General features: G+C 42.9%; 1 protein-coding gene across 1 annotated transcript in view; it reads right to left on the bottom strand.

The window, feature by feature from the left end:
* The window catches only part of LOC117528754 (coatomer subunit zeta-1-like), a 68,265-nt gene that overhangs the window by 38,292 nt on the left and 17,420 nt on the right, over nucleotides 1-12,553 (bottom strand). The window contains exon 3 of the mRNA XM_034191384.1: nucleotides 10,101-10,185. Coding sequence (XP_034047275.1) covers nucleotides 10,101-10,185 — 85 coding nt within the window. The remainder of the gene's footprint in view (nucleotides 1-10,100; nucleotides 10,186-12,553) is intronic.

Here is a 12,553-nt window from a genome sequence, read left to right on the forward strand (position 1 = left end):
ACTATACATTTCATATCCATATCATATCAACGTTTTAGAAAGTAAGACCATGCATCCAACAACCCACTGCATTGAAATTATGTAATTTACAATGTGATCAAAGCACCATCACTCTGGGATTGGAAACACTATGGCACCTATCAATCAAAACCCTGGGACACTGAATGTCGCCACTCTAGTAGTTCGGGTCTGGCGGTGTGAGTGGAAGAGCTTAGCATCGTATAGGATTCTTATGCAGGACTGTACTACTGCTACCTGCGGAGGGGACATTCTGCGCGTCACACAGACAGAGACTGACTGTACCATATGAAAATTCCACTGTTTACCGCCAGCCCTCAACAGCTAGCACAACCAGCCCCTTTAGCTGCTGTCAGCATCTGAAAGCTAAGTGGGTGGACAAAAGACATCTGCCACTGACACTGGTCATGTAAAGTCAAACCTAATGCCAAAAATAAAATAAAAAAAGACTGATTTTTCTGCTTCGATTATTTAATTTTGTTAGCAGCGTTAATGGCCCCTTCACACATAACACAACTGAGGCCAAATGGCGCACGGAGGAGGATTCAAAGGCCACTCTTGAAGTTTCAGAGCCACTTTGAATGCCTCGTACAGCAGTTGCCACAACCATTTGGCCACAGCACATGCATTCTACATTCCCGTGTCACTTGTGCCGGAAACCCAGGGGAGGAGGTCGTACTGCCATCTGATCATGCTCGCAACATTCGCATGTCATGTCGTACACAGGTGGGACAACTCATGCCACAGCCGAGGGACTGGAGGAAATCATTGGACATGCCAAACCCTGGCCGAATGGCCCAATCAAGGTAGCCTTCACACGAGTGGCCAAATGACAGCAAATGCTAGGCAAGTGGCCAATCGACCCTGTCTCGGCCGGAGTCCAGGTGCCACCCACGGACATCAAACACCACCCGCGGGGCACTTAGAAAAGGTGGTGCCATTTACGCTGCCAACACGAAAATAGAGGGCAGGCAGACCACTTTTGAGCTTGCTGTGCAAATGGCCCCACCTTTTCTAAGTCCTCCGCAAGTGTGCCATAACCCCCTTCCCCTCAAGCAACACAAATGGCATGCGTCCCCCCCACAGCGACACAAATGAAATGCGTGCGAGTGTACATGTCCCCCCCCCAGCAACACAAACGGCCTGCAAATGTGCCATGTGTGTCTCTCTCCCCCCACCCCCACTCAAACCACAATCCAACATTGTCAAGGTGCAGCTGAGGTGGAAAATGCTTAAACGGCGGCCGGAGTGCAGTGCATTCGCTGTCCAGTGCAGTGTCCACATCTGGACGGCCTGTCATATCCATGATGGACATAATGTAACACATAACTTGCCATCCCCTCCCATTACACAATGTATATGGGACATTATGATCACTACAACTGTAATACAAGACGTTCAGGTGCGCGCAGTATACTGCATGCCCACGCAAGTCGATGCATGTGACAGGCTCGTGCACACAGCTGACCAGCATGTCAGACCTGTGGACACCCATCATGACATATTCAGCATGCCCCTCTGGAAGTGGGATCACCAGGCAGCAGAGTACACATGATGCCACAACAGAGTTAAAAATAAAAAACGCTCACAAAAGCACTGTCCCATAAGACTCGCATAGATACCATATAAACCCCATATGATGCCCCGGCGCGCGGCCAGTGTGGCATCCGAACAGACAGCCACGTGACACGCAATCACAACGTCTGTCTGCCATGTGGATGATTGAGTGAGTGCCAGCCATGAGCCCAAGGGGGCGTGTCGCTCAGATCATATCAGCGCAGGAGCACTGAAACTGTCAAATGATAACACGCATGTTCTCAGGCGAGAGTGCAAGTGACAGCAAGGTGTTCAATTAAAAGAAAGGGTGGCAAAATAAAAAAATACATATATGCAATAAGGGAAATGGCATGAGCGCATTCAAGTGTGACGGCTTTGCTTTGTGCTCCAGACACAGGGTGTGTCCAGCTCAGACTCACTCTCTCAGCTGACATTGTTTTAACACGCTGTGTTCACTCTGTCAAAGAACAATAAATAATAATAATAAAACAATGATCAGTATGTCATGAGAGCCCGCCCACCCATGTGCATTGCTGTGGCGTGTTGAGAGGTAATGTTCTTCATGGCAGATATATGTTCTCCAGCTGTGTGTTGCACCGGACAGGTGGGCATGTCGCTGGCGAGCCGCTGCAGCTCACTGCTGTGTCATCGCTACTCACAGCTGGAGAACACATATCATGCCATGTATAACATCACCTCTCAACATGCCACCATGATGCGCATGTGTGGGCATGCCCTCCTGAGATGGTAAAAAATAAAAACACATCATCTTTGTAATGCATTCAGCAGTGCCTCACTGCAGATGCCAATAGCAAGGCTGCCCCATGTGAATACATCCATCTGATCATATGAACGCTTAGCTGGTGATCTAAATGTCACATCCACCATGCGAGTTATAGTCCACATGATGCCGTATCCTTCGGGGCGCTACGCAATGGACAGCTGAATACGCGGAACCGCTGATGTGTTCATGATATGAGCATTCATTCATGCCAGTTCATCAATTCCTTGTTTACGTCCATGGTTCATGAACATAAAGGAAAAGGACGTTATTTCTTGTATTGTCCGCTCTTTCTAACAGAAATTTAATATTAACAGACAAAACGAAATCCATTTGTTTCCTCGTTTCCAACACAGACCAAGTCATCAGGCATCACTAATAAATCATTACCTGTAACATGATTGTCTTAAATTTAAACAGTACATTTATTGTTCTTATAACATTCTGTGCTCTCTTATTATTTTGTCCTTACACATTTTTGTTGATTTATGTACAAATGTACATAAATCACAGAAGCAATCACATGTTGTACAAATGTACAACATGTGATTGCTTCTGCTGCTGTGTGACCATGATGTGGTATCACACCTCTCACGTGGTCGCACTGTGTTTGTGCACGAGCGTGCACGAAAATGTTGCAGCGGAATCGTACATGGCTGTCCGACCGCGTGTCCCTCCCGACAGTGGCTGGAATACTTCACGGTTTGCAAAATAGTTTTTTTCTGGGCTTTTTCGGCCAGTTTCTGCATCAATCGTCCAATTTCATGTTATGTGTGAAGGGGCCATAAGGAGCACCCTGTTAATAATGTGTCACACTTTCAGTTTCATACACAATTAGACAAATATTTCTGTTGAACATATACACCCAGGTTTGATTTCACATGGAATGAGGTATATATATCACTGTCATTTTTGCCTCAGAGTCTGAAAGGAGCCATTACCTGCTTCTTTTGAAGGGGGGGGGGGGGTAACCAGAGGATTTAATTTTGAAAAATAGAAGACAAATACAAGTAATCTTACAAAAACACCATTAATGTGTTCACTGCTAATCTTTGAAAAATGGTAAATGGATGACTGCATTTATATAGCACTTTTCCATCTGCATCAGATGCTCAAAGTGCTTTAGTGACGCTTCACATTCAGCCATTCATGCAGACACACTCACACACCAATGTCAGGGTGCAGCCACACAAGGCATTCACTACACACCGGGAGCAACTAGGGGATTAAGGACCTCGCCCAAGGGCCCTTAGTGTTTTCCCAGTCTGGCTGGGTTTTAAGCAGAGGATCCTCTGGTCTGAAGCCCAACACTTAACCACAAGACCATCACCTCCCACTGAATATTCTTTGGAAAGCCCACGTCTCCCGTCTGCCTGATTTCTGCAGATTGCTTTGTATATGTGCTCATTGCTGGGAAAATTACCTTCTTTGCTTGTGCCAAACTTTTATTTTGTGAGTTGCTGCACTGAACCTACGAACAAAAGTCACCTCCCGAAACCTTTTTTTTTTTTCTTTGATGGGATGTTGGGAAAAACTACTCATACCAAAGACCACTTCATGAAAAGTGTGAAATCTGTCAGAGCAGTCCTACAAACAAATAAATAAACCAACACACACACACTTCAGAGTATATAAACTACAGAAGTGAAAAGAAAGACTAACTTAATAAACTGATTCCATTGAAAAACAAGATACCTTGAAGAAAGAGACACTGTTGTTCATTTTTAGCCACATAACAGCAACAAGGAAGTGTGTAAAGGTTCACCAAAAGAAAGTAACAGTTTCCCGTATTTTGTAACCAAACTGGGGGGGGGGGGGGGGGGGGGGGGTCCAGCATACTGATGACCTTGTTTTCTCTGCAGGGTTACTTTGACAACACATACCTCTGCCAAAACCAACTTATCCTGGAATCTCACATTTTAAGTAACATTTTGCATGTTTGTTTCTTACAACACAGCACTTTCTGTATAAGTGTGTTTGACTGTAACAAATCATGATCCACATCAATATGACCATCACTCAATCTGAAGGTCAGTGTTGGGAACAAGGTTGGGTAGGGTTACTTTGAAATAATACATGTGGATTACATGTATGTATGTACATACATTTGGATTACTTGTAATCTGATTACATTTCAAAGTAATCCTACTCAACCTTGGTTGAGAAACACCTAAGCCATGGTCCCACCAAATAATGAAGGATGAAGAAGGAGCCACGCACCCTGTTTTTTTGTTTCGTGAGCTATCGTGGCAGTATATACGGGGCTCCTCTCTGAGCGTGGCGCTAATTTCAAGATGTTCAAAATTTAGTAACAACAGCATGGCGCAGTTTGTGTTCGAGTTACTGTGAGGGCTTACAGGCATTTGCGTGGTGCTTACGAGTCTGCAAAAAGTCCATTATCCGTGCGCCTGGCACCTTCGCAGGACCTGAGAGGCTATTTTTGGAACAGCTCTCCTCTTGTGCACAATTCCACCTGCTCTGTGCGCTGGACTCTATATAAAATAATTATTTTGTAGTGGATTAATCATTTTCTGCCAAACCATGGATGCTGAAAACACCTCTAATCATTTCTAGAATCAGAGGACTGTTTCATCTGGACACTTTTTTTTTTTCCTCCCTTTTCTGCTCCATGTGGAATGTATATTGAACAGCTTAAGGTAATTATTTTTAATGTTTTTTTATAGCTTGATAAAACAGTTCCTAGCTGTAAAAGTATGTTGATTTAATATCTTGTTAATGGATCACATGAGCTCCGCTGTGTGTGCGCACTGAGGCAGGACCTGAGTGGCTATTTCTGGAGCAGCTCTCCTCTTGCGCACACAATTCCACCTGCTCTGTGTGCTGGACTCTATATAAAATAATTATTTTGTAGTGGATTAATCATTTTCTGTCAAACCTTGGATGCTGAAAACACCTTTAATCACTTCTGGAATTAATGGATCACATGAGCTGTGTATGCGCACTGACGCAGTGACTCATCACGCTTCAAACGAGCATTTAGGCAGAACGCCAGCTCACAAAAGAGTGATTTTTCAGTCAATATTGGACGAACACAAAGTTAAAATTTGGGTGACTGCGTGAAAGTGGATGTGTGTTTAAAGCCATGGAAGATAATAACGCCAGTGGAGCAGCTAAGAGCAGGAGCTGTGCAGCAACACAGGTGGAGAGTGCGCAAAAGACCGATTTTGAAGACGTAACACAAAGTTAAAAGTTGTATCATGATAACTTGTAAGTTGCGGAAGAAATAAAGAAATATATATATATATATATATATATATATATATATATATATATATATATTTTTTTAATGATCCACAGGTGTATGTAATAAAGCGGCCACCTCATTCTGTATGCAGAACGGCACCGTGCGCAAAACAGCGCTTTTGCAGAAATAAACGGATGAACACAAAGTTAAAAGTGGAGGAAGCCAAGGAAAAAATAAAGCCAGCAAGCCACGGATGGAAAGGAAGCCACTCAGAAAGGGCACAGAGACGGCTGTCCATGAAAGGACAACAGCAGCGCACGCGCAAAAGAGCGATTTTGCAGAAATAAATGGACAAACATAAAGTTTTGTGTGTTTAAAGCGCAGAAGAAAAGCCAGAGAGCCGCGGAGCCAGCGAGGAGCAGAGGCGGCTCTCCAGGAACCCGTGGTTTGGGTCTAGCTGGTCTGGTGCATTACAGGTGGACAGCAGCCTGGCGCACAGCGCACAACTGCGGAACTGTGCTGGAGTGTCTATTTTTGGACTGTGTTTAAAAAAAGGGACATCTTTAAATGCTGCTGTGAATCTGCGAATTGAAAACCCACACTTTGAAGGGACCAGGTGTGGGAGGTCTGGAGGTTTGGACCAAACTGGTGCCTAAACTTGCACCAACATGGCGTTATCATGGCGCTATCATTGCACTACGTGGCTTAGTGTGGCTGATGCCAGCCATTCGAGGCTGTAATGACAGGTCGGTCATGGCTCACTAGAGGCTGCTACGTGGCACATGCGGGGTACAGAGAGGCACATAGTGGCACCTTCATAGTGGATACGTGATAGATGAAGACATGAGTCATTCTTCAAATAATCACCCCACACCCATGCGTGGCTCCTTCTTCAGCCTTCATTATTCGGTGGGACCCAGGCTAAACTCTAATGTTCTCCCAGTTGATAAAGTTCAGAGTGATTATCACAAAAAGTTGATCAGAAAAAAATGTTTTGAGAAGCTGATTGAACATGAGCCCATTTAAAGTGAATAATTCATTCATTCTGCTTCCAGCTCTGTGTTGATCTGTTTGTACGCAGGATTATTCTAAATCATTAAAAGTAATTTCTCACTTAAAACTCTTTTTTTTATCTTATATAAAAGTCATATTTATGTAAGATGTATGTATGTATGTATGCATGTATGCATGTTATGTGGGTGTGCCCACCTGTTCTCCCCAGCCCCACCCACCCACCCCCACCAGACACACACATAATTCCCTAACAAACAAGTTCCATATGAGTAGATTACAAAAATAAAATGAAACATAAATTAGCGTCAGGTTGAAATGAAGCACACACACAAAAAAAATGACTCATTGGATGAACTCAATTCAGTTATAAGCAGGATTTCTTTGTAGCCAGTAAGCATGCACTACTGGATACAAAGTGGGCCTATTACTCTGATTTGATCAACAAAAACAAGCATAACTCAAAGTTCTTGTTCAACACTGTGGCAACACTTATTCATGGACCTCCTCAACCACCTGTAGTTCGCTCTCCTTTTACAGCCCAAGATTTCCTGGATTACTTTGAAAAGAAAATAGAAGTCATTAGGTTAAACATATCCCAGCATGTCTTAACCCAGCCACTACACCCTGCTGCTGAGGTGGGCGCCACTAGTGAGGTATGACCTAGATTTACAGAATCAGAGTATCTCTGTAGGCGTACTGACAAAACTCGTAATGTCAACAAAAAGCACAACCTGTCTATTTGATCCTATACCAACAAAACTGTTTAAGGACCTGTGGCCCACTCTTGGGCCGACTGTGCTGGAAATTATTAATCTTTCTTTAACTTCTGGATCTGTTCCTAAATGTTTTAAATCTGCAGTGATTAAACCATTACTTAAGAAACCTAATCTTGACCCTAGTGTATTGAAAAACTATCGGCCTGTATCAAATCTATCATTTTGCTCTAAAAGTTTGGAAAAAGTGGTTTCACGGCAGCTTACAGACTATCTTACTGAGAATAATCTTTTTGAGGCACTGCAGTATGCTTTTAGAAAATATCATTCCAGAGACAGCTCTCACTAAAGTGGTGAATGATCTTCTACTTGCAATGGATTCAGACACCACTATGGTTCTGGTGCTGTTAGATCTCAGTGCTGCATTTGATATCATGGATCACCATATTCTACTCGATAGCCTGGAGAATCATTTTGGGATTACTGGGAGTGCCCTTGCATGGTTGACATCATACCTGACCAGTCATTCTCACTGTGTTTTGTACAGTAACACTACCTCTAACCTTAGTGACATGAAATTGGGGTTCCACAGGGGTCCATCTTAGGCCCCTGCTTTTCTCCCTTTATACAGCATCCCTTGGGCACATATTGCAGTGTTTAGGGATTACCTTTCACTGCAGTGCTGAGGCTACTCAGTTATACATGCCGATAACCTCATCCGCATAAAATCCTTAGAAGACTGCCTTGTATCAGTGAGAAGCTGGATGTCTAGCAACTTCTTACTTTTAAACTCTGATAAGACTGAAATGATGGTTCTTGGTTCAGTGAGACATCGGCATCAATTTGACCAGTCAACGCTTGGCCGAGGCTCGTGTGTCATACATCACACTGACAAAGATTCAAGATTCAAAGCTTTTATTGTCAGTTAAGAACCATGTTTCCCTGTGCAATGAAATCTTCACTTTGCTGCCCACACTGGATGCCCAAATATATATAGAAATAACTAAGTATAAAATATCTAAATATAAGTTGGGGGGGTGAAATAACAAAATAAGGGGTATTAAGGGGTGCAATAGAATAAAGTGTCCATAGTATAGTAAATTGTACAATAGAAGATAAAGTGACCAGTGATGGAAGGTGAGGAAGTGTGGAACCTTGGGGTAATTTTTGATCCTACGTTGTCCTTTGACTTCCATATCAGAGATATTACAAGGAGTGCTTTTCCACCTGCGAAATATAGCAAAGATTCATCCCATCCTGTCTATGGCTGATGCTGAGACCCTGATTCATGTGTTTGTCTCTTCTAGAGTGGACTACTGCAATGTTCTATTTTCTGGTTTACTGCAGTCCAGCATTAGAGGTCTTCAGTTGGTTCAAAATGCTGCTGCCAGAGTTTTGAGACGAAGCAGAAGGTTAGACCACATTACATCCATTTTGGTATCCCTTCACTGGCTTCCTGTCCCAGTCAGATCAGATTTTAAGGTTCTGCTACTAGCCTATAAAACTGTTCATGCACTGGCACCTCCCAACTAGCTGACGTAATTAAACCCTACGTACCGGCCTGGGCTCTGCGTTGTCAGGGTGCAGGACTACTTTCTGTCCCTAGGGTGAATAAGACATCTGAGGGTCACAGAACTTTCTCTTATCATGCCCCTGTTCTGTGGAATGATCTCCCTGCCTCAATAAAACAGTCAGATTCTGTCGAGACTTTCAAGTGCAGACTTAAGACAACACAATGCACACAGCTGACCCAGAATGGTCCGACTGATGTTACAATCTGATATTTACTTCACAAGATGAAACAAAATCGTGTCTTCCTGATCTTAGTTTGACATCATGATGTCATATGTTTCTGCATATTGATCAGAATCCCAACATCCAACACTAATAGGCTCCTCCTTTCTACAACAGCCACATGCGATTTAAATTTGTCAAGATCCAACAAGCAGATTTGAGATGATCCTCGAAATGATGAAAAGTTAAGAAATTATCCAGAATCAAGCTCTTGATCCCGATCCACTCCAAAATTGAATGGGTTCTTCCATGGTCTAATACCTGTGGTGAAAACTTGCAGCAGTTTTGATGTAATCCTGCTAACAGACAAACAGACAGACAGACAATGATATTTTATTACATCCTTGGTGGATGTAATAAAGCACATCCATGCAAGATAATTTAAATTTAGTTGAGACTACATATATTTATTAGATGGAAATCCAATCCAATGAGTCATTTTGTGAGTGCAGAAGAAAATCCATACCAGATTTTGACAGAAATTACCAATTGAAATTCCATAGGATTTTTATTATTATTAAAGTCACTAAGTTTAAGGTCTTTGGACCATCTCTCAGAACAAAAGACTCATAAACCTCATCTTTGAGCTCTGGCAAACTAATATTGACATTTCATGAAATAAAACACTCATCACTCATTCATCTTCAACTGTTTATCTGGGATCGGGTCGCGGGGCCAAAAGCTCTAGCAGGGGACCCCAGACTTTCCTTTCCCGGGCCACACTGACCACCTCTGACTGGGGGATCCCGAGGCGTTCCCAGGCCAGTGTGGAGATATAATCTCTCCACCTCGTCCTGGGTCTTCCCCGGGGTCTCCTCCCAGATGGAGGTGCCTGGAACACCTCCCTAGGGAGGCACCCAGGGGGCATCCTTAAGCATCAAGGATGCCCCCTGGGCATGAAGCAATTAATAAAACAATTAATTGAAAATATTTCTATTTGTTGTATACAAGCATTTATTTTCAGGTTTTATTTGTAATTTTATTTGAAACCACAGGGACGACACACAGTGTAACTTACTGTCTGCTTTGTGTGTCTTGTTAAAAACGTTCTTCTCAAAGTTCTTCTGCTCCTTGTTGGAGGGATAAAGGTCGGGGTCATAGAACTGAAACATACACGATGGAGCCACAGAGAAATCAGTGAGCACATGAATGACATGACAGAAGGAATAATGGATGAATGAACATTGAAGAAAAGAGTAAAAAATGTACTGTAATGAAGGACCAAGATCATGTAAGTTTTCCTGGCTAACAATCATCTCAGCAGGTGATTACAAAGATGATTATGACTAAGTTGAGAAGCTCATCAGTAAAACCAACTGAGGCAATTGGTTGCAAGGAAAACCTGCATAGTCTTGGCCCTTCACGGTGCACTATTCTTCACCTTTGCTCAAATGAACTAGGACCTAAACACAAACATGGAAATTAAATTAAGTAAATTGCACTGTGCTGATTGAAAGATAATAAAAGGAAGACAACAAAGACATGTGAAAGGAAGTGATGCAGAGCTGAATGAGTGGATTCAGCAACAAGCTACCGAAATTCTCACCAATAAAATGATCAGTGTCTGTAGGCTGTCTGTTAGTACTTGATTGGTTGCATGTCTGAATGAGCTAATCAGCTTGTGGCAGAGCAGATAGAGATGGAAAATGTGTAGGTTAGTTGGTCCATGAGGACCAGTCTGAGATGCTCTACATCATCTAGACCAAGAGAGAGAGTCTGACATTTGGATATCCATTTTTTCCACCCAGACTAGTCCCCTACAGAGGAAACACCAGCTGTGCTTGGTGGATAACCAATACGGGAAGCACAATTTGCTAGTTATTAACTCAACATGAATTGGCGGCACTACCGTGGCACCAAGGGTCATTTCCAACAGAAGAACATTGTTTAAGTTTGCCAGATAGCTGCTACCCACCTCAAGTACCTCTTAGCCAATAAGGTGTTGTTTTGCCTATAGGCCACCTGTCTCACTGATTGTATGGGTCACATGATATTGCTAATAACTGGACAGTAGCTATCACATCAAAGAGGATAGATCATTTAGCTTGGCTTTGAAATGTTTGTGCACTATTCGGAAATCTACCATCATAAACAATAAGCTGATGGCTCCAAGTCTAGATGCCTAAAGGCTTGATTACACCTTCTTCTGGCAATGTAAATATGAAGACCAGAAAGACAAAAATACACAAGTATAGTGTAGACATAACCGGTAGCCAGATGCTTCTTGAAAAGATTCAAGCATAAGAATAAAAGGACTACTCTTCTGAAAACACCTCAACTGGAACTATCTGTCTGCTATGGATCTATGCCCCAACACATATGATATCAAAGACAACATCTCCAGTCAAATTGTCAGCCTCATCAGATTTCTACAGCAAGACGTCCTTGTCATACTGGTTGACATCAACTCGTGCAGAAGATGTGACACTGAGGCTTGGTCCAAATGCGACTGACTGAAGAAATTCATGGGGACCAGAACATATCCCAATGCAGACTATGATACTGACCACATGTTTGTGTGTTTAAGGTAACTCTTCAACCAGGGAAGTTCAATCATATGAAATAGGAAGCGAAGTCAAATGTTGATGTCAGCAAGACAGAAGGCATGAACCAATAAGCTGAATTTTAGACACCGTTTACTTCTACCTTTGACAGGGACTACAAGTGGCCTGCAACTAATCAATGCAAAATACAGAGAAAGCTACCTGATTTGCAGCAACAAAGCATTTTGGAAGAAAATGTGATCTTACGTAATGATTAAGGTAAGGTAATGATGGTGAACTTCTACACTGCAATCATTGAATCCATCCTCTCCTTTTCCATCACCGTCTGGTATGCTGTTGCCACTGCTAAGGACAGATGTAGACTGCCGCATATCATCCATGCAGCAGAGAACGTGAACTCAACTGCTCAACTGCAGTCTGTCATCCCTACAGGACCTGTACACCTCCAGGGCTCTGAGGCGAGGAAGGAAGATTGTGGCTGATTCCTCCCACCCAGGACACAAACCTTTTGTCACCCTCACCTCTGGCAGGAGGCTGGGGTCCATCAGGACCAAAACAGTTTCTTTCCATCCGCAGCTGGACTCACAAACAGTGCCAGAGACCCCTATTTACTCTGCCTCCCTCCCCACTACCATAAAGCACAGATTGGTCATCCCTGCACTGAAATTTGGTGTACATCTGTGTCCAATCACCTGTCTTTGCACTGTCCCATTCCATTGCGACTTATTTATTCTACAACAAATATGGTTTTGTCTATTTGACCCTTCTTACTTCTTTAGAAGTGTTTTTTTTTTTTTCCATTTTTCTTATTGTTTATGCACCAATAACTCCAAATCAAACTCCTTGTATGTGCACAGTTATTTGGCAATAAATTTGATTCTGATAACTTCAACTCTGCAAGATTTGACCCTCTTATCAAGCCATGCATATTGTTCTGGAAGCCTTCCCTGAAGTCAAGCCATGCCTC

Source organism: Thalassophryne amazonica, chromosome 16 (assembly GCF_902500255.1).
Source record: "Thalassophryne amazonica chromosome 16, fThaAma1.1, whole genome shotgun sequence".
Taxonomy (NCBI): domain Eukaryota; kingdom Metazoa; phylum Chordata; class Actinopteri; order Batrachoidiformes; family Batrachoididae; genus Thalassophryne; species Thalassophryne amazonica.